The sequence below is a fragment of the Larimichthys crocea genome, chromosome XIII, assembly GCF_000972845.2.
Source record: "Larimichthys crocea isolate SSNF chromosome XIII, L_crocea_2.0, whole genome shotgun sequence".
Classification (NCBI taxonomy): Eukaryota; Metazoa; Chordata; class Actinopteri; family Sciaenidae; genus Larimichthys; species Larimichthys crocea.
Genome location: NC_040023.1, coordinates 40,550,132 through 40,577,159, shown reverse-complemented (window position 1 = coordinate 40,577,159; position 27,028 = coordinate 40,550,132). Strand labels below are relative to the sequence as shown.

Genomic DNA, 27,028 nt, shown 5'->3' with positions numbered 1-27,028 from the left:
CTCCTCTCTCTCTCACGCATGATTTGTTCTGGCAGATTTTAGTCCTGGAGGAGTTTAACAGGATGTCATACAGCCGCAGAACAGACTGATTCAGATACAAACAGAAACAGGTTTTTTTTTTGGAATACAGATTTTTTTTAATTTATTTCTGTACAATAATTTACAATCTAGATTTCATGGTCGCTCACACACTCTGTATTTTGGTGTGTTGGTTAAAAACCCCTGTCTTCCTCTCAGTAATAATGTAAACATCAACATGTTTTTGTAGGCACATACAGCATGTCAACATACAGCATCTCTTTTACCTCCCCCATCTTTCTCACACCTTTCACACAAAGAAACACTCGGCATCTCGCCGTCGTTCTCCCTTCGGCTCCTCAGTGGGTGTAGAGGGAGGCGGTGAAGACGATGTCCCTGCGGATGGCCAGGGAGGCCTTCTCCATCTTGCTCCCCAGCACGGAGTCTCCCACGATTCGGGCGGCCTGTCTCACCTCCTTCAGCACCTCGTCCAGGCGCTGGATGCAGCGCACCACCGTGCCCTCCTGGACGTCTGTCAGCTGGGCGATCTCTGCGAACGGCTGTGATGGAAGAGAAGGAGTGAGACAGAGGAGGAGAGGGATCAGAGGAGGAGAGGGATCAGAGGAGGAGAGGGATCAGAGGAGGAGAGGGATCAGAGGAGGAGAGGGGTCAAGTAAGGTGAGGGACAAGAGGTGGAGAGGGTTTGGAGAAGGAGAAGGAAAGAAAGGAGGAGAGGGATCAGAGGACCATGTGAGGAGGTGGACAATGCAGGGCGTGCAGGAAAAGGGTCGTGCAGACAAGGAGGTAAAGTCCAGTGGCACGCAGCCTGAAGAAATACAATTTCTCTAACAAAACCACTTGAGTTAATAATAAATACATAATTAGACGACATTCAAGCTCTGAGATCTCATCAGGTTTGATAAATGAGGACTGAGAGACACACCAAATTAAACCTGCAGGGTCTCGAGATGATTAACAGGAAAGGGAAAAAGACAAATCATGCTTCTGCTTCTATAAACAAAGATCCTCGTGCTGGAAGAACAGATTTGTTCATGAGGCACGTGCGAGTGATTTAAAGAGAAGTTTGTAAAATTCAAAAATGTTCTCTGTAGTACAAATGAATTCACACGGTCCAGACTCGTCTGCCTTTCTTCTTCACAGGGAAAACAAACCTTAACATAAGGATCATCAGGTTTTTATATGACTTTATATTGCAGCAGTTGTTCAGTAGTTTGTGTAGAAAATCTTCTGTCTGTGCTCAGCTCCCTCAGGGTCTTTATGCAGGTCTCTGCTTAACATCGCCTTCTTTGTACTGATATCTCAGAGAGCATCTCGTCCCCTTGACTGCCTCTCACGTTAGTCATCTTTTTACAAGACGGAGCAGAACAGGAAGCTTCATATGGACGTTTTAGTAGGTGGCACTTGACAGTCATCAGAAAAACTTGCATGAGCAAATAAATAGGAGAACTTAAAACTGCTCATGCACGAGGCCTGATGTATGAAAGAATGAATCACTTCAGGGGTCAAAAGGGTGAAAAGGTTGTGAACCACATTTCGTGACTCCTGAAACTATTACAAGATTTGTTTCACTCTAATTATCTGACTGCAGTTGCAGATTCCATTAGAAAATGCCAGAATTTAATAAATTAGTTATTATCTACAAGTAACTGACCTTCTACATATGAAACACATTTATTCCTGCTATCAACATGCAATCTACATCTAAATTAGAGAATTAGAATTCTTTATTAATTAATCATTATTGTTTTTTTACGCAAAATGGCAGAAAATCACTTCCAGTTTCCTAAAGGAGGGAAACTTTATGGTTTTGGTCTTTTCATCAGACAAAACCAACAACTTAAATCATCAACTTAGCCCTCTGGATGCTGTGACAGACATTTTTTCACAATTTCCGGACATTTGCTAGGTCAAATGATTTATCTCTAAATTGAGAAACACTTGTTATGCAAGAAAGACCTCCTGATGTGGTCTTCCTGCTTGCAGGGTTGTAGTATTACACTCACATAAAGCTGGGGGACCCACAAAAGCCATAATAAGGAAGGAAAGCTCGATGCAGTAGAGTCCGAGATGTCCTGAAGCTCCGACGACACCTAAAAAGTGTCGCTGAGATCCAGAGAAGACGAAGAAGTTCTCCCCGTGACGAACAAACTCATCATCATACGTATATGAAATCTGTGAATTCCCCTTTATGATGCTGTTTTTTCTCGTCCAGACGCAGGCTGCATGTTGAGGCGTAAATGAGGTCAAAATCAAATGCAAACAATGAAAGAGTTAAAGCTCACCATCCCTCTGGCCCAGCAGTACACCACTTCTGTCAGGCCAAACTTGAACTGGCCAACAAACTCCTCAGCCGTCTGTGGTATCCCACAATCCCTCTGCAGCTCTCCGATACGCTTGGCCACTGACAGCACCCGATCGATGCCCTGAAAGAAAACGAAGAGGAGACAGAGAGAGAGAGAGAGGGGACAGATGGGAAAGAGTAAGTTAAAAGCCTAAAAGGAGGAGATTTTAGTTTTACAGACAGCCTCTAAATGCACCGCTGTCTCGCCTCTCAGTCTTGAAAGGGTGACCTTGTCATTTATGTCCAAGAAATTTGTTTCACAAAAGCCTCCAGTGGTGTGTCTGCTCTCCTATCGAAGGACTTCAGAGTAGGTCATCACTAATTTAGGTGCTCATAAAGCACTTTCATGTATCAGCGGCAGTTCAACATACACACACCGACACGGCCAAGGCGAATTTGACAGAGACAGAGTGAATTAATAAGTGAGCGAGTGACCTTTCTGCAGGATGTTATGCATCAGAGTACAATGTAATAATATAATGTGTGTAAGTGTGTGTGTGTGTGTGTGAGTCCCCCCACTTCCCCCTCACCTCCTGTAGTGTGTTGGTAATGTGCGGCTCCACCTGCGTGTTCTGTGTGAAGACCAGACAGGACAGCAGGGCGGCGCTCTCCTCGGGTGCCAGCGGGCTCAGGGCGTTCTCGAACAGCAGCTCGGTCAGCAGCAGCTCGTGGCTGCTGATCTGACAGGCGACGCGGCCTTTCAGCTGCACCGCCCCGCTGCTGTCGACGTACTGGAGGGACTGCAGCACCTGGGGCGGAGTGGCGGGAAACAAACCTCTGAGTGTGTTTGTTCAGGATCAATAGAGCTGAGTCAGGCTGCACTCGATTAAAATACTACCCCGAAGAAGAAAGTCAAAGTTTGGAGGCTGAAGTCACTGAATCATATCCATTCTGCCACATTTGCTTAAATTCACTTATACCTACAAAAAAACTAACTTTTTTAAACAGAAAAATAGGATTAAGTCACATTAGTTTTTATCTTTGAGGTCAACTTTACAGATTCTCATTGATGATCTTGGAGAATTTTGTTACTTATTCTAATTTCTTATAATCCCAGAAATTGTTCTGTTAGCTCTTAGCCATGCCAGCAGGCTGTAGATGGATGGATGCTTCACTGAAATATTACATAATATAAATGATATTCAGCAAATATTAAACAGATTGCCATTAATGTTTCCCAGAGGATAAACCCTAATAACTTCAGTCATCCTGTAGCACAGGTACATTTTTGTGTTTTAGTAAAATTGCTGCTTTCGTTCATGTAAACATTATTGTAAATATTATCATTTTGTGCTTTGGGGTTGTTTTAGTATTTGGTGATATTAGATTCATCAATGAAATATAATTGCTATGTGCAGGCCTAACCGCAGCCTCATCTGGAGCCACAAACTGACATATGACATCTAGCAGTGTAATGTGTATTGAAGGGGAAGCTACAGGCCATGCTGGGTAAACTCCCCTCATGTTTATGTAATCTCCTCACACAGACCTCCTGCAGGTTCCAAGAGTTTTCACTGAGGCGGGAGACAAAAATACTTTCTGCTGCTTTGCTCACTAGACTTAGAATAATGTGATAATAACCAGGGAGTTAGAGGTTAAGACGGCTTGCATTATCTGCAACATCACAGGTTTGAGTCTTGCTGGTGGCATTTGTTACATCTCTCTTCATCATCGATCTACTGTATCTAATAAAAGCAAACAAATCTCTAAATAAATAATGAGACAAAAAGTCTATTAGACTATAATTTAGATGAATGAAAGCAGCAACTCTTTATGACGGATCAGAAAAATTAAACCATGTTAAAAATTTATTTAACTGAGAAATGTAACTGCTTTGAAGTTCAGTCCATTCCTTGTGTGTTTGGATCAATTTTGTTTTATTTTTATTTATTCTGTATCTGTTATCTCTCTCACATTTAAATCTCAAGGATTGGTTAAACAAAGCTCAATTAAAAAAGCCCTAAATATTAATATGAATGCTTTAAACCAAAACTAAAATGAGAAATAACCATGTCAGAGACAGACTAAGGTCAGGGATTTCGGTTTAAATAAAGAAACTCTGTGGGACTGAAGTGACCTTATTCTGAAAAATAAAAATCTCCCAGACGGAAGCAGGTCAGGAAAGCAAGTCGAGCGTCTGATCCAAACCTTGATCCTCTGATGGTATTCAGGCAGCAGAGACAAAGACTGGTCCGACACTAGGAACAGCAGCCTGTCCAGCTCCTCCTGCACGCTCATCCTCTCCTTAACCCGAGCAAACTGAAACACACACACACACAAAATGGTTACTTAACTTGAGCATACAGCAGCAGTGCTGCAGCACTTGACCTGATTCCAGTGCAATAAAAAAAAGAAACACCACACCGCATTGAAGTGGAGAAGAAGACGTTGCCTATTGTTCTCTCATTGACAGCACAGAGAAGACGCTTGGTGAGCGTGTTACATAAATCAACAGAGGCCAATTACAGTATACTAACAGCTTTGCATTATGGAGCATGTTGCATTAATTGTCCCTTTATAATGCCCACAATGCTTCATGAAGACACAAGAAAGTGTGAACCTCCAGTGATGAGAGCAGACAGTGATACTCAAAGTACAAGCTTGTTATCTTGCAAAGTAATGAGAGCGTTTGTGTGTGCGTGTGTGCGTGAGTTGGCTCGAATGACATGCTGTGCCTGTGAGACAGTGATGAGCTGCAGCTATGAGGCTTTATGGGTAATTATAGAAACAGCCGGCTCCGATTCTCTTGCATCTTATCTCCACGACGAGGCTGCCAGGAAGACAGGATACACAACACAAAAGCAGAAATTTTGTGGCGGAGTTGGATGTTTGTTATTGTGAAACTCGAGGAGAAGTGATGGAGAGATGAAAGCAAAGAAATGAGAGGAAAGTGAGCGTCTTATGTAAGGCTGTGATGTTAATTAGCTGCATAAATATGCAATCGCTGCACAAAAGAATTGGATGTCTTCACGAACAAACGGCCAAATAACATCACATTCGCCTCGTCATTCATCTGCATCTCCTCAAAAACATAAATAGGTGCCGTAAAGAGGAGCGCTTCCTTCACACATCAAACACACACACCTGCTCTGCGAAAGTGGGCGAGTGGATGCAGTTGAACTCTTTGAGGCTGTCTTGCAGCACGCGGAGCCTCATGGAGCCCTCCACCACATCGACGCTCTTCAGCTGGAGGTCGTTGACGGGGTCCAGGCTGGCTATGCCGCCTGGGCTGGCTTCAGCCAACCGGAGGAGCTCCTGTGTCGCCGTGGAAATGGCTTGGCCGGGTGGGTCGAACCTGAGGAGACGATTAAGAAAAGAGCAGAGCAAGAAAGATTACATACATTTTAACTGAGAGATCAGAGGGGTCCGATACGAAGACGTAATGTAATGTGTATAACTTTTTGTGATTATGTATGTAAAAAAATAAACTCCATAGCACCACAAGGCACCTTTAAATTAAGCTTTAAGGTGAAAAAGAACTACAAAGGTTAACATTTCACACTGCGGGGTGCAACATTTAAAGGATTTCCCAAAATAAATATGCCAACCAAACTCAGACACACTTGAATCGTGGCTGTTGCCTCTTGTTGTAGTTGTCGATGATCCTGTCTGGAATCACTTTGAGGGTTTTCACTGTGATGGCTGAAATGTCTTGAAGCTTCAGCTTCTGCACCGTGTGGCTGCAAGGGCCTGAAAAACACAAAGAAGCAAAGGGAACATCATGGATACCGCGTGCTCCGTCAAAGACAAAGTGACATACAGGAGGTCTAATGTGTGTCTGTGTGAGTCTATTTGTCCTTCAACCAACCTTCAGGTATGAACAGAGCGGTGTTGAACAGGTGAGAGAAATCGTCGCTGTTGTTGTCTTTTCCTTCCACTTCCTCGTTGCCCTTTTCACAGATGATGAGAGCCGTGAAGGTGCGATTCACTGAGTCACTGGACACCTGGTGTGCAGAGAAGACAGAGGTAGTTATCAAGACGCAGATGTAGGAATCTGGAATTAGTGTTCAGTGCTGAGGTTGTTGTTGTTGGGCTCTAACCCAACCTTGTTTCCGATGACGTGCAGCTTAGGTGATACTGAAACTCTAAAGTTGCCTGCAGGTGTGGCAGCCCTGTGAAAGTCAGGCGACCTGTACAGCATGAACGTCGGCTTTTTTCCCACTGCATGCTGCTCCACATCCACATGACCCTGAGCACTTCATGATTCTGTATCGATATCTGATTGACTGATTTGACTGATGTTCCTTCTATTTGCTCTACATTAAATCAAGAGTGTCTGAGATTTTTTCATTTAATTTGATTTTTTTTGTGATTCAACAACTCGGGAAGCCACAGTGATTAAGTCCTGGCAAACACAAATTATAATTTGATATTTGTGCTGATCTTTTGTGTATTTACTGTCACTTATCTTCCAGCTCTGATAGGTGGGCAGCATAGTACGGGTGTATAGGTGGACGCCTCACAGACCTGAGTCAGCTGTAAGGCTAAAACATTAGGGCTTTGTCAGGACTTTTAACAAATGATTAGTTAGGATTAGAGTCATTTAAATACACAGCTTAAAGAATTAGATGAGCCGCAGTGTTTCCATGTGATGATGTACTATTGAACAACTCAATCCCATCGATTGCAGGGATATTATAAAGAGGCACTGAAGCTCATCTGATTGAGTTGCAGTGTGTGAGATATGTAAGCCAAGAGCCATACAGATGGACATAATTGTCCATAAATCTCAAGATAATATTTCCGCCATCTTTGTGTTGCTGTCTATTTTAAGCATCGTTTGATTGGTTTCTTGATTTAATCATTTCTATCGCTGCATAATTCACACAAACCATATTAGCCTCGTCACACTTGCAAAAGAGGTTTCCAGCCTCAGTGAGCTATATATAGTGATACAAATCAAATAAATAGGGCTATTTTTTCTAATTAGAAAAACAGTTCAGGCAGGTCTGCATACAGTACGATGAGTTTCAGAGTGTTTCTGTCTTCATCTTCATCTGCTGCAACTGTTCACATTCCTATTCACACACACACACACACACACACACACACACACACACACACCTACCTGTAAAAGAACTCCCAGGGCATTGTGATGCTGTTTGTTGTTCACCACCACAACTCGACCCACAGACAGAGCTTTCAGCCCATTGACAGACTCCAGAATAGCTCGCTGAAACCAGAGACAGCAGGGAGGAAACGCAGCACGATTAAAGATGTACAAGTTTGATCTTTGTTTGAGTGTGTGTGTTTGTGTGTGTGTGTGTGTGTGCGTGTGTGTCTGTGTTTTATACCTGGAGGCCCTCTGTTGTGGTTCGTAGCTCTGTCACGGTGTGGTAGTAAGGCAACATGTCGGACAGCTGGCCATCTGTGTCCAGCGGAGGCAGAGTGGACAATGTCTGCTTCAGCTGGCTGATCCTTTTCTCATGGGTCTACAGCAGAAGAGCAAGAGGGAGAAGGATGTGAAGGCGAGGAGAGGAAACTGAGAGCTTTAACACATTTGTCGGTTGTCATGACTCTGGGAAGATGTGAGAAAGAAGAGCGACGAGGGGGAGGACAGAAAGAGAGATTACAGAGGAATAAATGTGAAATAAAGCTGCAGCTGTACCGAAAGATCTTACTTATGATCCCTTTTTTTAACGGCATGTATTGTTTCTATGTTCTATGATCAACCTTGCACGCACAGTGCAGCATGTATAATCCAACCTGTATGTTCTGCTGGTGCACGTTACCTGAGTGTCCCTGTGGTTCTCAGAAAAGCTCCTCCTCATCATGTCGGTCACACGAAGAGCTTCGACTCGCAGCAGGTTCAGGATCATAGTGTAGGTGAGTCTGAACTGGGACTGGAGGAGGGTCGGTTTACCCTGACAAATACCAAGAGGACGGAGTCAATGAAAGAGAGCAAACTAAGATTTTACAGTATGAAGCCATTAAAGACAGACATTCTGTCTTCTTCTTTTCTTTCCTGGCTCAAGACAGATGAACATGAGTGCATATTGTAGTAATGCAAAACTAATAATCAATAAAGAAAAATAGTTTTCATTATTTATTAATAAGATGTCATTTTATTGGTCAAAATGTCACAAATGCTTTTTGGAACTTCCTAGGTGACATCTTAAAAATTTTTTTTGTCCAATCAACAATCCAAAACCCAACAATATATTACAATGATATGATATGAAAACTTTGAAGGCCTTGATTTCTTCAAAGGACCCTTGTGAACCATGTTATTGTTAACAAATGCTACAAAAAGACCAACACCAACAGTGTGTAAGTCTCTCAGCACTGTCTGTGGCTCTAAAAAGGTATGTTCATTTGAGTATGAAGACTTTCTCAGAGGGGAAGACAAATCCCCTCAAACTTGGGGTCTAATGTTCATCTGTTGTTTGAAACCTTGATATGAACAAGTTTGGGAACCATGGGGTGCAGCAGACATGGAGAACAGGTAACATAACTTCCACATTTTTTACATTTAGTTAGGAAGATAAAGTTCCTCTCAGAGATAAAATTGAAGAGAGTATTGAAGTCGAAACACTCCTCTCCAAACTGGCAAAGTGAGTTAAAGTGAGCCACTCGGCTGTGTAATTGAATGAATAACCCAGCGACACCTTCCTTGAATCACAGCCAAAATAAACAGCAGGCTGAGCTCAGCGATTATACATACTGTATCTTGTAATTTGAGCATAAACCTGCAGAAGGAGATTTAATCCCACACTAAATGATACATAAACCCATGTGGCAGGCATCAAAACACGGAGGCGCTCACCAGCATCATGACGTGCAGGTCTGCCATCTCGTGAACTCCAGCTTTGCACAGAATGATGACGGTGCCCGTGGCGTCCAGGCCTCTCCTGCCTGCCCTGCCTGCCATCTGAATGTACTCACCTGAAAGAATAGTTGAAAAACATAAAAGAGATATCAAAATACTGCTGTTTTCCTCAACTGCAATTCATCCTCTGAGATGAAAGAGCATAATAAATGTTGCCCCGGATAAAAGAGACGGAGCAGAGACAGAGAGCAGTAAACCTGGCAGCAGATTTCTAAAGCCGGTCCCGTCGTGTTTCCGGATGCTGTCAAACACCACAGTCCTGGCAGGCATGTTCACCCCCATTGCAAATGTCTCGGTGGCAAACAGCACCTGGGTGATGAAGGGATGATACAAGACATATCTTTACATATTATCCTGTATGTTATCTTTTAGCATATATCTGATTTGTGATAGACGCAGCCACATTATCTGATACAAGACTAGAGTTGTTTAAAAGTGCTGGTATTTGATCCATCGTCTGACTCACCTTCACGAGACCTCGTGAGAAGAGCATCTCAATCACCTCCTTCAGTATTGGCAGGATCCCGCTGTGATGGACTGCTATTCCCCTCTTCAACAGGTCCCTCATGACCAAGATCTAAACATGACATTTGTAAGTTAGCATCACATATTGTGTTTGCTGTTATTGTTATGACTGCATTAAGGCTAAACCAAGAGGCAACCTCTGTGACAGTGAAATAATTTGAAGTGCCAAATATTGCAGTTCAACAAACAGCCACTTGAGGCTGGCTACAGTACAACTTTACAGCAGAAATAAACATGTTTACAGCCTGGTACAAAAAATAGTTTTGGTCTCTGTAGCTAATTTCCCCATTCATGACAACTGTACTGGAAAATATTGATTAGTGCAGCTAAACCACAGTTTACCCTTCCCTTGTGATCAATATATTGTACCAAGGGTTACCAAGGATATCTCCAAGCCGACCATTCTCTACCTGAGGCAGCTGTCGGTCTCCTCCTCTGAGGCGACTCAGGCTCTTCTGGAAGAACGAGTGGATCTCGGCCTTCTCTATGGAGGTGGTCAGGTCCATGGAGTCCAGCGAGCGGGCGTTGTCGTCACAGCGTGTCCGAGAGAAGGTAAACGCAACCACCGGCGTCTGCTGCCGCTGGGACAGGAAATGCAGGAGAGTGAGCCACACCGCTCGGTCCTGGAGGGAAAGAGGCAGAGATGGATGAGAAGATGAAGCGTGACGACAAAAATGGAAAAGCAGTGAGGTGACGGAGGACACAATGAGTGAAATTACCTGACTAGCTGAGGTGTTATGGGAGGTGCTTTTCGTGCCAAATGACTGGGCGTGTTTGCTGGTGCGTTCCTTCTTGGTATCGACAGCTGTATAGTACCTGAACGACACACTTCCTTTATGAGAAACAGCTTTAATGTGACTAAAATAACCACCGTCTGCTGAAGAACCACACAGCTACAGATGAAACTGAGTTGTACCCTTTAGTGAGGAAGTTGCCCACAGCATCCACCAGCAGGAACATCTCTTTCTGAGTCTTGGTGCTGTTTCCAGTGTACAGGTAATGCTCCAACGGCACAGGTCTCTTCATTGTGCTGATCACATAAATATGCCTCTTCTTTATACGACTAGGAATAAAAAAAAATAAGAGGGGAGAGTGTGAAATGTTGCTACTGTGAAAATGTTAATGCTTCCACAAGAGGCTCTCAGATATTCAACAGACGTGGTGCACATACCCGATCCACTCGCTAAACTCCAGAGCATTTGGCACTGTGGCGCTGAGGAGAATGATACTGACGTGATCGGGAAGCATAATCAAAACCTCCTCCCACACAACTCCTCTCTGAGGAAAAACAAAGCGATTGTAAGAGAGGTACTCTTGACTCTCTACAGTCAATTAGATGAATCAGAGATATGAAATGAGTTCCTGACCTCAGCATCGTTGATGTAGTGAACCTCGTCAAAGATCACCCACTCCAAGTCTCTGATGACCTCTGACCCGTTGTAGAGCATGGACCTGAAAGAGGGCAAGAGCAAGTCACCTAAAAGCTCTTCAAATGTTATTAAAACCATGAATTTGATATTAATAAAACAGACCAGACAAAGAGTCAGAGTACCTGAGGATCTCTGTGGTCATGATGAGACATGAAGATTCAGGACTGAGCTGGACGTCGCCTGTCAGCAGTCCAACATCTCCAAAGGTGTTCTTAAAGTCTCTGAATTTCTGATTGGACAGGGCTTTGATCGGAGAGGTGTAGATGGTCCTGTCAAAACATCACATAGAAGGAGAGTCAGAATATGATTTGCACATACATAAACATAAGGGCAAGGAGATGTTGACATTTGGAAGTCCTACCCAATAAACTACATTCCTCCTGTATATGTCTGTAGAAAACAAGTATAACAACATGCAGAGGAAGGAGTGGGAGCACATCAGGATGACAGATACGCAGCACAGACTTTATTTTAATGAGCTGACGTTTTTCACGCCTTCATCTGAGCTTGAAAGAAAGCAAGCTGTTGCTAAAGTTGAAGATGTCTTGAGCAGCAGAGCGCACTTCCCCTGCAGGATTGAGCACATGGGACTCCACATCATTTTCATGTTTTTGGACACTATTATCTGCTCCTCTGTGAGTTCAGAGAGAGAAAGTCACTTTCAAAAACATGTTGGATTATGCATAATAAAGCAATTTCAGAGATACAAGCTGTCCACTCAACCACAACATACCACAATATTCTCATAACCTGTGTGGAGTCACACTTACTAAATGACACAGGATGATAACTTAAAGAGTGTAACACACCCTGAAAATCAATTAACTTCTCACCTCGCTGTGGTGATGTACAAGTGTACTCAACGGTGTGTCAGTACACTGTGACATCACTGCTAGGCGTGGTTACAGGTACAACAGAGCATGCAGGACCACTAGCAGCACATATAACTCAACATTAACCTTGAATACTGTTTATTTCCCTTCTTTTAGATGTAAAAAGAGACTAATAAATATAATAAATACATAAATAAATAAATATAAAACAGTTGTCAAGATGTTATTCTATCTATAAAAAAGCTTTACAACCCTGTAAATCTAAAACTAACTGAATAAAATACATAAATAAATAATAAATAAATAAATAAATAATCACTATTAGTTTCTTATTTACCCAAGGTTCCCAAGACAGAAAAATGTTGTCTTCTAATAAATAATAGACAAAAAAAGGAATAAAAGGGGAAATATATTTGAAACTACTGAGAGTATTATGAATGATGGTGATACATCACCAATGATGTGTAATTATCATGACAATAATAATCATTATTGTCATCACTACTGCCACATCACTAATTAACAGAACAACAAAAGAGATAGCAGAACTAAATGAATCTATAATTTCTTTCTTTGTAGTCTTTCGGGAAGAAAAGTCAATAGACCAATTATTATTAGTGAATAATTCCTTATTTGAAAATATGAAAATCTTTGACTGCCTCCCAGTGGCTGCGTCAAAAATAAACTGTGGCAGAAAACAAACGAAATAAACTAATTTTAACTGGAAAGATCTGACGCTACAACCACGCAGACGTCAGACTGAGGGTTCGTTTTTATTTTGTTGCCATCATTAGTTGGTTTCAGTTGGACATTCTGTTGCCATAGCAACCTACAAGTAAATATTGAAGGACATCATTAATCTCTCCGTCTGTCCGTGCTGTAGTGTTTATCTGTGGGTAATCCTTTAATCATAAATGTTGATTTGTGATTTATAGCGTACTGATGGAAATGAGCATTAAAAACCTGTGAAATGATTTGAAAATGTGTTTTTGAATGGGGTTTTGTTTAGATTATTGACATCAAGTCTGTAGTTATACAAAAGGCTTAAAAGATTTTTATATTTTGTTCTACGACAAAAATAAGCCAGTACATACCCCGCAGGGGAATTTCAAGGCTTTCTTTGTCTCAAAAAAGCAGCTGTGTGGCTCAATGAGACTACAGAGTTTGCTTGAGGACATTTAACGACTCATTAGTCCACTTTTACAGCTGTATTGTGATCGTAGTGACCATCTTCTCTTTAACTCAAACGTGTACATTTCATTTAAACAGTTTAATTACAAATTGGTTTAGTGATTAGTGTTAAAGTCATGTGACAGTGGCGTAGTTTATTTATAGCCTAATGTTAGCTCTTTACTCCTGGTGTCTGCACTTACACTTCAAAATCATAGTGAGTAACAGATAATTATAATAAACTTTTGTTCAATACAGAACTTCACCTGCAATAATCCAATGGAAAAATCCCATCGGCTTATAGTCAAAGGAACCAGGGCGATGCCAACTTCTGGGTTAGCCTACAAAAATATGCCATTGTTGCAGCACTCTATTAGTTTAATAATCCTGCAAATAAATTCATTAAAGCTAGCTTTCTGAGGCTAATGAGTCTTTAATAATTGTTAATTACCGTTTTACACTTTTACTTTTACCGTCATGGACTGTTCACTGGAGTAATTAGCTACTGAGTTGTATTTTCTATTGCAACTTCATGTTTTTCTATCACTGGTGTTACTGGGCAATTTAACTAATTTGACATTTGTGAATGTGTGTTTAGGTCACTGCGCCTCACGCACACAGCGTGGGTGGAAGAAATTGATTTGTCCCAACAAATGCACACCTTGTCATGTGTTTCTGGGAGAGAGCGATGGCGTATTCAGCCACCACTGTTTTGCCAGCCGATGTGTGCGCGGCGACAAACACAGAGTCGTGAGCCTCCAGCCTCAGCACAGCCTGTTTCTGGAAGACATCCAGCTCAAAGGGCCACTGCAGCAGAGGAGAGGAGGGCAGAGAGACAGATCAGTTCTCACACGACGCTCAGCCAATACGCAAATTTTAATGCGATGATTCATCACGTGTACAGAGAAACACATAAACAAAGGGGGGGGAGTGTGATAATTGCATATAAAAAAAGCACAAACAGATAACATATAAACATATGACTGGATGATTACTAGAATACACACCTTGAAAGCTGGATTGGGGATGCGTTTATAGAAATCATCACATGGTGAAGTTATATTGACAGGGATGGCCCATTTTTTATTTTCCTCTGGCTTCTTTTCTGCTTTTGATTTCTCATCTTTTTCCTTCTCTGGGGGAGACGAGGATGACACGGCATCCTGAAGACAGAGATTTCAGTGCAGTTTAACCACAGGCAAGTTATATTTATTACAGTATTGATAAGGTTTGGAAAAAAAGTAGGACTGTATTACATTATGACTGAAAATAGATCAGTCTGCAGTGATTGAAAAGAGTCAGAAGAGACTGCCATGACTGCACACATGGTGATAAACTTCATAATTTTAAGCAAAAAATAGACAACCTGCCATCAGCATGTATACTGAAGCCCTGGACTACAAATATGTCAACAGTTTCTCATCATTACTCTGTATTAGTATGATGAAGACATGCCATGTTTTATCTTTAATGTTTTTATGGAATATATTTATGGACTTTCTTTTTCTTCATCACATTTAGTTTGAGACCACATTTAATGACCACAAACATCCAAATCCTCCATGTATCCAGATCTCTTTTCAAAAATGTTCCATCTGAGTAAAATAACACAGAACTGAATTGCTATTTTAAACATGCTGTAGTACCTTGATGCCCAGGTCTTCAAGGCTGTTTGTTCTGGGTAGTTTAGGAGCTTCTTCACTTCCTTTGCCTTCCTCCTTCTCCTCTGCCTCAGGTTGCAAATCAGTCACGTCATCCAGTGAGGACAGGAGGGACATGAGGTTGACCCCCGCCTTTGCCATCTTGGCATCTTCAGGAAACAAATTTAAATAAGAAAATGATAAATATGTATCTTTTAAGCACTGTGGTTTTTTTTTGTTGTTGTTTTTTTTAAATCAGAAAGTATGATAGCTAACCTTTGTCAGTGAAGTCCATCCCAGCTTTGAGTCCAGGTGGGACTCTGAGTAAATCTACGAGGGAAAAATGTCAAATTCAACCATAAAGAGGTGAAATAACAACAGATGTCTCACCTTTATTTATTATTATTAACACTGCAATTTATTTACTGCAATAAAAAAAAACACCTTTCTCAAAGTCTATGTCCTCCTCCAACTCAGACTTCTTCTTGATTTGGTCCAGAGTGAGCTCCTCCATTCCTCCTGTGAACAAACATAATGGAATACAATAAGGACAAAGAGAAAACAAAAACACTCAACTAAAGGTAGACTATGTAAATGACTAAAGAGAAAATGCATTGAATGAATGTGACTCACCGGGGAGGAACGGGTAGTTAGTGTTGCTTCCTCGAAGGCTCTCTGAAGGAGGCCCGGGCTGGCGTTGAAATGAAAGGGAGTTCTTTGCTGACAGGCCGGTGTTTTCCAATAAAACCTAAAGTGAAGTAAACGCAGAACAGAACCAAAAGTTCATCTTTACAATAAATATTTTCTCTTGAAATGACATGGATGAATTCTTCAATATGCAAAAAATGTTCTCTAATAGTCTTTAACTAATTAAGTTTTTTATATTTCCACTTACAGCACTTTTTAAAGTCAATTTTACTAATTAATTAAAACATTATATATAAAATATATTGTTTGTCATGGGTTAAAACAGCATTACAGTGGAACTATAACTGACAATCATATTCATCGCCAAATTATCTGCAGTTAGCAATTATCCGTTACTTGTTTGGTCTATAAAATATCAGCGAATAGTCAAAAGAGCACATTACAATGTTGCAAAATGTAAGTTTAAAATGTTCTAAAAAATCAAGTTTTTGTCATTTTCTTTCCTTGAAAATGACCTAAATATTAATAACACTATGCTTTATAGACACTTAAAATACAGTACAGTAAGACGAGTGGACCAGTGTGTGTGAGCTACCTCTGTGAAGTCCAGCAGCATCCCTGTGGTTGGATCTCTGACGACAGAGAGACCAGAGTGAAGTGGAGACGGAGTGCAGTTGAGTAGAGAGTCGACTTTGACTTGTCTCTGAGTCACCCTGAAAAAGACAACAACACAATTACAGTGATTTGACTAAATCCCATTGAAGAAAATATTTCAATGTTTCCTAAAGCAAGTAATAAAATGTAATAAAGGAGTCAAAGTATTCTATCATTTGTTATTTAATAAATCTGCCGATACGGAAACACATAACAGATATGTCATGTGGTTCACCAAATTATGTTTTTAATGGGTTTATCAAATGCATAGAAAAATCAATTATAAACTTTAAATTACAGTATCAACCTGTACCAACAATAAATCACATATATTCTCACAATACTGTTTATTATTTAACTATCGATAAAAAGATTTAAATACGTACTTGAGAAACTTCTGGAAGGCAAAGTCTGTGTCGTGTATTGGAAGCCAAGACGGGTCCTGTAAAAACTGTTTCTCTACTTCTGTCTCCAGGCTCAGGCTGCTGGGAGGAAGCCCATGAGGGAGCTGTGGAGGGAAAGATCAGATCACATCAGATATTCAGTAATTAGATGTGACTTAGTGAGCCAGCAGGTTCATAGCATGTAAATCCCAGATTTGATTTTGATATCACAAATTAACTCTCACAAAATTTTCCCCATGATTGCTAAAGTAGTAACGTACTCTCTATCGAACAAAACATGTACATGAACAACAGGTGTCGATTTTATTGTTAGACAGATTTATTTATACCCACTGTTATAAAATTAGGATTTATAATGGGGGTTCAGATGTTTTAACTCATATAATGTGTGTGTGTTTCCTGTCTTTTGCATGTCTCGTGCACTTCCCTTATCTGGACTGTGTTTAGCTGAGGATGGCAGGGAGAGATATCATTAGTTCAAGGACAGGAGAGACAAGGACATGAGAAAAAGGCCTGAGAAGTGTCATTTTGATACATAATGTTCATTACTGAGCAGAAAACCAAAAAGGATGTTATGATATTATCTGTATCAGGTGGGAGGTGTCTGAGACAGCCCATTTTTAAAAAATGTATAAGAACCAACTGTTAGAGCTCCTCTGGGAGCCTTTTCTCTGTAACCCCTTTCATGTGTTGCACTGTTAAATGCTCCTTCTTGTACAAGAATAATAAATTCAACTTAAACTTTGATACTTTGAATCCAGTCTTCCTTATTCAAGAGGTTTTCTTTAAAAAATCCTACCAAAAGACCCACCAAAGCACAGACACATATGTTTTATTAAGAGTGACAAGTTCAATTAAACTGATTGCGAAATTTACTGAAGTAATGCACAGTTCTGACACACAGGCTGGAGGTATGGAAGATCAGCAAAGCTGGAAGAAGCATTCAGATGCTTTACGTAAGTAATAGTACCAAAATAATAATAATAAAAAGACATAATTGAAATTTAGTCCTGCACTGAAATGTGCAGTAAGTTAAGCACATAAATATGATCTAAGTATCAAAAGAAAGTACTTACTTTGGAGAAAAATACCTTGCTGAATATTGCATTCTGTTACTGCATCATTTTAATGTTGTTGGTCCAGATGCAGCAATGTTATGCACTTTGCATTCTGCTGAATCTGTATCTTATTTCATAAGCTAATTATATGTATTGGATCAGTACCTACAGCTGCTAGATAACTGTAGAAAGCAGCATTAAAACTGCACTTCAGTGCAGTAAACGTACACAGTCATGCTGTGTCATACTGACCGTGCTCTGTGGGGGTAAAGGCTGGCCAGGCAGGGGATGTGTGATGAGCTCAAACCTGCCAGAGCATCCCATCTCCAGCAGGGACAGCGGCAGGTCCACGGGGCCCGCTGGGGGCACATCTGCGGGGAGGAGGGAGAAACAACAATAGACATAAAGAGCATGAATGGAGCAAAGAAACACAAAAAACTCTTCTGTTAGTCCACATATAAACCAGGAGAGATGAACCCTGTGAACGCCCAATGCTAACTCAGCCCTTTAACTGCCTGTGTGTGCTCAGGAAAGACAGACAGACGTCATTAAAGTGGATAAATAGATAAATATTACACGTACGCGTGAAGTCATGAGGCTGCTGAGTGCAGCACTGATTGACAGCTACACCATTAGCCACATCATCACACGCGCTGCAACCCGCGCGACGTGTCAGCGACATAAAAGGCGATTCAGTGATTCACAACGAACCGACATGACATTAAATAAAGAGCAACTCACTGATTCTGTCCATGTCCCTGCTCGGAAATGAAACCTAAAAGTTGCCACCAAGTAGTTGCTGCTGTCGCCTCGGAAGTTGCCAAAGCGGAAGTGGCTAGCTATGGTTAAAAATAATAACTGTAAACGTGTCGGCCGTTTTTTTAGAAAGCTGTCCACGATATATAACTAATTATAATTATTTAAAAAATATTTTTAAAATATATATTTAAAAAAATTATAATAAAAAACTGTTTTGTTGACGCCACAGCAGCTGCTCCGTCATATTTACGCGTCGGTGTTGTTGTGGCGCTAGGCGCACACACAGAGTCTGGTGAGTGAATGAATGAGATAAAAAGATAAAAACTGTCACATTAGGTGGTTTTAATTGATGTGCTTTCATGTCATTGTAGGCTGGCAGTTAACTTTCTGGTAAGGGGTTGATTTGCATGCATTTGTGCTCTCTCGGAAGGAAGTCGCGTTTTGTTTCTGGCTAGCCAGCTTATTAGCTCGTCGAGGCTAGTCAGCGGTGGACGGATCGGTTGTAAATAATCTGCTCATGCTTGTTTTGTGTTGCTGCACTTGTCTTGTTACCGGTCGTTAATGCACCTGTCTGTCTGTGTGTGTGTGTGTGTTGTAGCTGTTGCCGTCATGGTGGTGTTTCCAAGTTCACTGACGGAGGAAGAGGAAGCTCTGCAGAAGAAATATGCTAAACTCAAGAAGAAGGTGAGAGACTGTCACACCCCCGAATATCAGCAGTCTATAAGGACTTCTGAGTAAAGCTGTGGATGTGTAATACTATGACAAGTGTTGAATTTATTCCCGAGTTATAGAGCCTGTAAGTCTTATTTTTATTGTTTTAACACTAAACTTTCGTCACTGTCTCCTCAGAAAAAGGCGCTGCTCGCCTTGAAGAAGCAAAGTTCAACCAACCAAACAAACCAGAGTGGCTTAAAACGGAGTAAGTGCATTTAAAGTACTTCAGTATTGCCTCCTCTGCATATTGATGCGCTTGAACTGACTCAAGTTGACTCTATTAATAAAATATTTTGGCCTCTGGAGGCACCATTTTTATTTCTGCAAAAGCAACATGTGTTTTTTGTCATTGCCAGTCAAGTTTTATTGCTGGGTTTACTTTTATTTACTTTACACTTTCCTTCATAAAAGCTTTGTCGGACCAGCCTGTTGTTGACACCGCAACGGCGACGGAGCAAGCAAAGATGCTCATCAAGTCGGGTGCCATCAGTGCCATCAAATCAGAAAACAAGAACTCTGGCTTCAAACGCTCTCGAATGCTGGAAAAAAAGGATCCAGAGAAAGGCTCTGTCCCTGCTTTCCTACCGTTTCAAAGGAGCGTCTCTACAGATGAAGAACAACCTGAGGTATAGTTCATAGATAATAAGATAAACCATGGCTGCAAACATCATCCCTTTTGTAGGCAATTTTTAAGTAATAATCAGTTCCTCAGATTTTGAATATTAATGTGTTGCACTTGAACTGAAAAGAAAGGGTACAGCTTGTTCTGATGTTGTCATATTTGTTCTTCTCGTAGTCTGGGAAAAGAGCCCACAGGAAATCTTTGTACGAAAGGTAATATCTAAAAACCATGACGAATAAGCAAAATAACCCGTTTGATGCACTGACATTGAGTATCTGTGGCTGTAACATAATTTCTACTCTTTGGCCCTGCAGCTTTGTCAGCTCAAGCGACCGATACCGGGACGAGGACGATGGAGGCGGCATGTCATCCAACCGTGAGATGGACAGAGACAGAGACAGAGATCGAGAGCGAGAGCGTGACCGAGACCGAGAGCTGGATAGAGAGCGAGACAGAGATAGAGAGAGAGAGAGAGACCGCGACAGGGAGCGAGAGCGAGACAGAGAGCGGGATAGAGGCCGGGACAGAGAGAGGGAGCGGGACAGAGAGAGAGACAGAGACCGAAGCAGAGAGAGGGATCGAGAACGGGACAGGGAACGGGACAGAGACAGAGATGGACCGTTCAGACGTGAGTAATACAGAACCCAGACATAATGTGTACATATGTGTGTATAGTCATTATCAAACAGGATGCTGGCACACATAACTGATTTTCTCCCATGTTATCATTCTCAGGGTCAGATTCATACCCAGAGCGCAGAGGGGTGCGAAAGGGGAATACGGTGTATGTTTACGGCTCCGGGCTCACAGAGGAAAGCCTGCGATCCGCATTTTCTCAACACGGAAACATCATCGATCTTTCCATGGACAACCCACGCAAGTACGGAACTGTGTGCACACTGTGTGATGATCTCTACCTACTGTTATGAATATGAAGTCTTATTATATGTACTCAGATATCTTCTCCTGCTTCTGTTTTACGCCACGTTGATGTGATTTGTGTTTCCTGTTTCTCTCTCTAGTTGTGCATTCATCACGTTTGAGAAGATGGAGTCTGCAGACCAGGCTGTAACTGAGGTTGGTTATACATATGATCAAAATATTGTTGAAATGTTGTTGTGCAATGTGTGTTGCAAGGTGTGAGTTTTACTCCATGTTTATTGTAAAAAGACATGGATTTCTAGTTTAACTATGATATTAAAGGTCCAATGTGTAGAATTTAGTGGCACCTAGCAGTGAAGTTACAGATTGCAACCAAATGAGTACACTTCACCCTCTTCTTCCATGGAGGAGGACCTGCTCTCTGTATATTTAAAGGACTCATTTTAAGGCAACAGAAACACAACAATTCTTGTTTTCAGGTGATTATACACTAATGGAAACATTTGTATGAATATTATATTCAGTTCCTGCCAATAGATACTCTTAAATTTTACACACTGGCCCTTTAAGAGCACCAAATTTGCTCATACTAGTAAATAGAAAATATAATAATGATATTATGTAAAATCTTCAGCAGTCTTTCTGCATGTCATGGTTTAGCAGAAGAAATTTGCTCAGTTGTCAAAGGCCATTTATCACTCTATCACTTGACTTTAGTTAGTAAGGGTCTTTGGTCATGTGACAACAGGTGATTGCCTGCAGGTGATCTCTGGTGTTGTAAGAAAACAGAGTCATTGATCTTTCTGTGGAATAATAGTGTTTTTTACACTGAGGGTGGCAACAAGTTTATCTTATTATCAAATATTATTAAAATCTAGTAATTCTTTTTCTTCACTAGAAGCCACCCTGTTGTAGGGATGCCCAGCTCATACAAACTGTCTACAATCACTTTAAACTTACCTCTCTTTTCTTCCCTCACAGTTGAATGGAAGCACGGTTGGAGACGTTCATATCAAAGTCAGCATCGCCAGGAAGCAGCCCATGCTGGATGCTGCCACCGGCAAATCTGTGTGGGCTTCACTGGGTAAACACAGCGCTTTGTACTGTTTGTGTGACACTTTCAGACCGTCTGTGTCCGCACAGCTTCGACTAACCTTCACCAATGTCTCTCTTCTTTCACAGCTGTGCAGAACAGCACTAAAGGCTCCTACAGAGACAAGAGGAACCAAGTTGTGTACAGTGAAGATTTCTTGTGATTTTTTTATTTTTTTGGCTTACACCTTTTCATGTTTTTGTTGACCCGTTAGCCAGCCGCAGGTGACATACTAAATGAACATTTTGTTTTGGATCACTGTAGTTCACACGATCTGTATGTGATGCTGCATGTGGACGCTTTTCTCATGAAAGAGATCCTGTTTCTGCTTCAGAGATCAATAAATAGTATGCATACAGTACATTTCACCCTGAGTGAGATCTTCATGAGCCTTCTTTCAACAAGACACAAACTGCAAAGTCTGTCCAGTATCACACAGGGAAAAGTAGACTGGTGATAATATATTGTCATCAGATCTCAATAATGCAGATACAGGAGTCAGATATTAGATATTTTAGATATATATTTTAAATACTACTATTACTAGTTATATGTTGGGTGGAAGAGTTGCTAGTAAACATTCTTTAATTATCCACACTCTTATCCATCAATGATGGGATAAACAGGTAAATTGTTTGCAATAGAAAGATTGTAGCAAAAGAAAGATCTTTTACACTGAGTCCAAATTTTGATTGAGTGTACAACAACTGAATTAGAGGTAAGGCAAGACAGAGGTTGTGTGAATGGTAATTTAGCACACAGTAGGGAGGTGGACCCAATGGACGCCGCTCCATAATTGTCCATTCAGGGGCTGTAGCAATTTACCTCATCCAGTACAGTAGCGATTTTATGTCAGCCACTCAGTAGTAGCACATGAAGTCTGGGAATGCCATCCCTCCCTTCACTCGAGTTCTCTGTAGTATGTTGATGTGTGTTGATCTGTGGTGGCTTTTTCTTCCAAATAAAGGCTGATATCTGATTATTTAGTTTTGAAAAAAAGGATTTGTAAGAAACACTGGAAAAGAGAACAGAACATCCATCTATCATTTGTAACATCTTATCCTTATCAATCCTTAGAGCCATTTCATTTATATTAGGACATTAAGGCTGTTTAGGACATACAATACATCTAGAATTCTCATGTGTACTGGTCTATTCTTCCTCTTTTCATTAAAGTATTTTGTGCAACAGCTGCCTGACAAATTAAACTAATAAGTGAACATCTGCCCGATACTTAACATCTGGATAATCTACACTGAACATCTCCTGGTCTGGATGCATTCCTCTTTGTTGGACAACCCAGATGATCCATGAGAATGTTTAATAAGGTGTGTGAGAGAGAGAAAGCTAACCTGAGACATAATTTTCCCACACGATGGTCAGTCGATCACACAAAAGACTGAGTCAAGAAACTTTTGCAACAGAGGAACAAGTCGTTAAAATGTTTGACACGCTTTTAATCAAAAGTTGCTTTGTGATCTATTAAACAGTTATGTAGTAATAATAATAATGTAAAAACACCTGTGTGCTGGACTGATATAAGACAACTGTTTACAGATAACAGACTTTCCAATTATTGTATTTACACAACTTATTTTTTGAACAGTGACCAGTCATCGTACTGAACATGTACAATATTCATGATTAAGCTCAAACTAAAACTATTCTAAGAGCGTGAGAATCAACAGGCCTTTGTCACTTTGATGTGTCACGCAAGAGGAAAAGCACAGGTGGAATTGATAAAATGCAAGATGGCTGGATTCCATTTAGCTCTCAGTTTAACTGTGCTCTTCCTACTATGACAAGTTAAAATGTCTCTTCATGGTTTAAGAGACTGTGCAGCCTCTTACCCACATTCAGCACTTAGTCTGCATGTTTTTATGCACATCTGACACATATTTTAAAAGTAAACTTTTACTTTCACAGATTTTAAAAAGGGCCTCATAGTTTCCATAACTTGTTTAATAGTGCTTATGCTCCGGACAGCAGAGAGCTCAGGAGCTTTAGGTTTTTCTTTAATGCTTTGGCCTAAGACACTTGTTCAGTAACCAGACACTCTTGTTCTTCCTCTCGTATTCCTCCGGCAGCTCCCCTCGCCCTCTCCATCTCCTCCTGCTCGTGCAGGGAGTTCTGTCCCGTGGTTTTCCCGTGCTGCTCTTTCAGGTGGCGTCGTAAGGCGGGCTTGTGGGCGAAGCGAGCGTGGCAGTACGCACATCGGTGTGGCCGCTCGCCACTGTGGAGGTTCATGTGGTCTATCAGTGTGGATTTTTGGGTGAAAGTCTTATAGCACAGGGGGCACTGGTGGGTTTTGCCGGCGCCCCGGTGCACGGCCATGTGTCGGGTGAGGTTGGCGGAGTGATGGAAGTGTTTGCCGCAGCAGGGGCAGGCATACAGCAGGTGAGTGGAGCGGGAGTGGATGGCTAGGGAGTGGGCTGAGGGGAACGTCATGCCGCAGTGCTCGCAGATTACAGGCCCAGCTACGCTTGAAGTGGATCCCACTACTGCGACAGACTCGTCCCCTCCTTCATTTGTTCCAACACTATTCAACCCTGAACTGCCCTCACCGGCATCACAGCTGGACTCCTTCAGGGCGTACTGGGTCAAACTGTTGGCAGCGATTGGTGAGGTCTTTTCTCCCTGAGCATCGCCCATGCTGAATTCCAAGTGTGGGAGTTCAACTGAGACATAACCTCCTGCCTTTACCCCATCTTGGTTGTAGTCCAGGCCGAAACTTCCTCCCAACCCCGCAGTTGCCAGATACCACAAATCCGGGTGGTGCTCCAAACCTGGAGGTATTTTCTCCTGTGATGACACCCACCTTCTCCTCTTAAAACCACGCCCCTTGCCTCTCCCTCTGCCCCGGCCGATTTTAGGATCAGACAGCCTGCGCCTGAAAGCGCGGAGTCCGTCCACTGAAAGCCCCCCAGTAGCGAGGTCTTCTTCTGTGTGATTCAAGTCATATTCACTGACTTCTCCAATCACAACACCTTCTGTCTCTGGGTAACATGCATCTTGAGGTCCATCAGAGGGGGCTCCTCTCTCCGCCGCCCTGTCCCTGTTCATCTGCTCTTCTTCAGAGATGTACACTCGAAACACATCAAAGTCTTCCTGTCTGGCCTCTTCCTCCTCGTCTGATGCGTTTACCTGTGATAGAAATAAAGAACAACTGTGAAGAATGTCTATCACATCATGCTTTCTCTGTCCAAAATCTAAAGATCCAACCCAAATTCACTGTGATATAAAGTATTATTTATATTATTTTATGTTATACTTTTACTCTTTGTAATTGCCTTTAGAAAAGTTTCATAGAAAAAAAAATTGCTCTTGGGGTTTTTCTTTCACGCACAAACCTTGATACATGGCTCGTCCAGCATGGGACTGTTGTGGTGTTGACTGCTGCCCTGAGCGGGCTTATCACTGTTGTTCTCCTCCACCGAGCGTAGTACAGGACTGTGTGTGTGCACAGGGGAGTGTCTGCCCGTGGGCGGAGAAGCAGGCGGAACAGAATGAATGCTTCCACTGACGATCAGCGGTTGAGACAGGCTCTCGTCTGAAGTCATCTGGAGGACGAAACAGGTTATATATTGTTAAAATATTACACTTTTATGCGGTATGAAAAGAACTACAACATGTCCAGTTAAAAATATCATACCACTGACCTTTGGTGGACTGGGGTTCTTTAGCTGCACATACTTCTTCAGTGCTCCTCGGCAGCGCTCCACAATGTGCTCCATCTGTAGGTAGCTGGCAGCGGTCAGGTAGTTGACAATCTCCTCTGGGTTAAACTGCAGGATGCCAGTGTAACAAGACTGCAGCAGGTCACACACCACTGTGGAGCTGTACAGCATTGACACCTGGACAAAAATGTGAAACGCATAACATGAAGAAGCAGTTTTTAAGCCAGCAAAAAGAAAGACAGCGTGACATTGTGTGTGTGCACACCTGAAGCTTTGGGGACGAATTGAGTAGGAACTGATCCCGTAAGAACGGCGAGCAGGCGGCGAGCACCACTTTATGTCCCCTGAATATCTGGTTGTTGCTTGCGATAATGGTGATGTCACAGAAGTGCTGGCGGGACCTCAGTGAATTCATGTGCTTCAGGGTCGTGTCCCCGTGACCCGGTAACTGGAAACACAGCATCTCCATCTTGTCTAAAGAGAAATGAAAGCATTCATTACAAATAGCTGATGAGGTGTTCACACAGTGCTAAACAGTGAGACAAATAAAAGGTCACTTAAACAGTGTGTTCAATACCTGATACATCACGGTGACCTAGTCTGAAACACATTTGAGACAGTGTGTCTCCTGTCTAGTATGACATCAACTCAAGAATGCGTTCTTGCATGTGGAATGCAGACAGGCAGAGATTATGTTCAGACAGACTGAGGCAGGTCGCATAATTGTAAACTAGTTTTTCTTCTGTAGTGTTCAGGTTTCATTTTTCATGCTGGTGAGAGAATAACAAGTCGATGTTTAGTAGCTATCTGGGAAATAAAGCAATCACTGATGTCAACCTCTTAAAAGGTCGGACAGGCACATAGAGGTGAAATGATGAGTTAATTTACACATAATTCAATCAAAACCTCTTTGGTAATAAATCCTTTCACCCTCTTGAATGTGAGTATGTGACAGTAAACTGAATATATTTGTGCTTTGGGCAGATCCTACCCTTAATTCAAGATCAGCAAAACACCCACTAAAATGCTGATAAATCATCTAGCTGCCTCACATAAACAACCCAGACAAACATCACAAACTGACTGAGTCAATGTCTTAATAACAACAACAACAACAGCGAACTGATAGTGTCACATATTACTATGGCAACACAGTAATATACTATTTAATTAATGTTGAACAATCCTAAAGTAGGTAACACATGTTGCAGTAATGTGTTTAATATAATATATCATGTAACAGTTACACAGTGTATAATAAACGAGGTGTTGGAGGTTAGTGGTTTCCTCCTCTGGCCTTAACGTCCACACTCGTCTCGACGTTAGCTCACGTTAGCTACTAGTTAGCTTGCTGTTTTTTTTGTGCCAGTGACAAATCACAGAAACAAACAAAACACCCCCCCAATAATCAAACTTTAGTGTCACTGACCTCCTCCTTCTCTTTGCTGGACGCCCCTCTCGGTTTTCTAAAACAACGACAAACCTCGGTTTGTTTCGACTGGACGAGCGTCGTTCGTTAGCCGGCAGTGTTTCCTCATCCCTAACCGCCACCTCGGTTTCTATTTACTTTTTAGCTTTTTTTTTGGAGGAGGAAGTGCATCTCGTGACAACAAATACAATCCGCTGGCCTTTTCCCACCCCCCTCTCACCAAACTGACTGTGAGTCGGTTTTCGGAGGAGGCTTCTCCTCGCTGTTAGCCGTGAAATCAG

General features: G+C 41.8%; 3 protein-coding genes across 4 annotated transcripts; 1 reads left to right on the top strand and 2 right to left on the bottom strand.

Annotated features, from left to right (window-relative positions):
- Nucleotides 1-111: 111 nt before the first annotated feature.
- Nucleotides 112-18,424, bottom strand: skic2 (SKI2 subunit of superkiller complex). Of its 2 annotated transcripts, none has more exons than XM_019264362.2 (29): nucleotides 18,313-18,424; nucleotides 17,824-17,942; nucleotides 16,496-16,617; nucleotides 16,051-16,168; nucleotides 15,441-15,555; nucleotides 15,252-15,326; nucleotides 15,084-15,137; nucleotides 14,814-14,977; nucleotides 14,175-14,330; nucleotides 13,829-13,974; nucleotides 11,287-11,433; nucleotides 11,102-11,186; nucleotides 10,906-11,012; nucleotides 10,651-10,797; nucleotides 10,454-10,550; nucleotides 10,145-10,357; nucleotides 9,676-9,786; nucleotides 9,407-9,518; nucleotides 9,147-9,265; nucleotides 8,113-8,244; nucleotides 7,675-7,812; nucleotides 7,449-7,553; nucleotides 6,189-6,324; nucleotides 5,944-6,070; nucleotides 5,465-5,675; nucleotides 4,529-4,639; nucleotides 2,911-3,129; nucleotides 2,322-2,462; nucleotides 112-578 (listed from the first exon to the last, which is right to left on the bottom strand). In XM_019264362.2, the coding sequence occupies exons 1-29, from the start codon at nucleotides 18,323-18,325 to the stop codon at nucleotides 378-380; spliced, it is 3,741 nt and encodes a 1,246-aa protein (XP_019119907.1). In that variant the 5' UTR covers nucleotides 18,326-18,424; the 3' UTR covers nucleotides 112-377. The 2 variants fall into 2 exon arrangements, with proteins under 2 accessions (XP_019119907.1, XP_027143094.1); XM_027287293.1 differs by lacking the exon at nucleotides 18,313-18,424 and adding an exon at nucleotides 18,154-18,304.
- Nucleotides 18,425-18,512: 88 nt separating this feature from the next.
- Nucleotides 18,513-22,015, top strand: nelfe (negative elongation factor complex member E). Its single transcript, XM_010735369.3, has 10 exons — nucleotides 18,513-18,622; nucleotides 18,929-19,014; nucleotides 19,180-19,249; nucleotides 19,456-19,670; nucleotides 19,841-19,878; nucleotides 19,981-20,294; nucleotides 20,402-20,546; nucleotides 20,689-20,743; nucleotides 21,530-21,632; nucleotides 21,731-22,015. Exons 2-10 carry the CDS (start codon nucleotides 18,940-18,942, stop codon nucleotides 21,802-21,804), a joined length of 1,089 nt encoding a protein of 362 aa, XP_010733671.2. The 5' UTR covers nucleotides 18,513-18,622; nucleotides 18,929-18,939; the 3' UTR covers nucleotides 21,805-22,015.
- A 1,062-nt stretch (nucleotides 22,016-23,077) lies between these two features.
- Nucleotides 23,078-27,025, bottom strand: LOC104922529 (zinc finger and BTB domain-containing protein 12). Its single transcript, XM_010735370.3, has 5 exons — nucleotides 26,748-27,025; nucleotides 25,584-25,792; nucleotides 25,301-25,495; nucleotides 24,992-25,201; nucleotides 23,078-24,785 (listed from the first exon to the last, which is right to left on the bottom strand). The coding sequence occupies exons 2-5, from the start codon at nucleotides 25,785-25,787 to the stop codon at nucleotides 23,670-23,672; spliced, it is 1,725 nt and encodes a 574-aa protein (XP_010733672.2). The 5' UTR covers nucleotides 25,788-25,792; nucleotides 26,748-27,025; the 3' UTR covers nucleotides 23,078-23,669.
- Nucleotides 27,026-27,028: the final 3 nt, after the last annotated feature.

Bases quoted from the DNA above. Each gene is read 5' to 3' on its own strand.
- nelfe (XM_010735369.3), top strand. From the start codon at position 18,940: ATGGTGGTGTTTCCAAGTTCACTGACGGAGGAAGAGGAAGCTCTGCAG. The intron at 20,295-20,401 runs GTGAGTAATACA...TATCATTCTCAG, and splicing joins CAGAGATGGACCGTTCAGAC to GGTCAGATTCATACCCAGAG. The intron at 20,547-20,688 runs GTACGGAACTGT...TTCTCTCTCTAG, and splicing joins TCCATGGACAACCCACGCAA to TTGTGCATTCATCACGTTTG.
- skic2 (XM_027287293.1), bottom strand. From the start codon at position 18,253: ATGTCGCTGACACGTCGCGCGGGTTGCAGCGCGTGTGATGATGTGGCT. The intron at 16,618-17,823 runs GTCAGTATGACA...TTCCCTCCACAG, and splicing joins CTTTACCCCCACAGAGCACG to CTCCCTCATGGGCTTCCTCC. The intron at 6,071-6,188 runs GTTGGTTGAAGG...TGTGTTTTTCAG, and splicing joins CGCTCTGTTCATACCTGAAG to GCCCTTGCAGCCACACGGTG.
- LOC104922529 (XM_010735370.3), bottom strand. From the start codon at position 25,787: ATGGAGATGCTGTGTTTCCAGTTACCGGGTCACGGGGACACGACCCTG. The intron at 25,496-25,583 runs GTGTGCACACAC...ATTTTTGTCCAG, and splicing joins ATTCGTCCCCAAAGCTTCAG to GTGTCAATGCTGTACAGCTC. The intron at 24,786-24,991 runs GTTTGTGCGTGA...TTTCTATCACAG, and splicing joins TGGACGAGCCATGTATCAAG to GTAAACGCATCAGACGAGGA.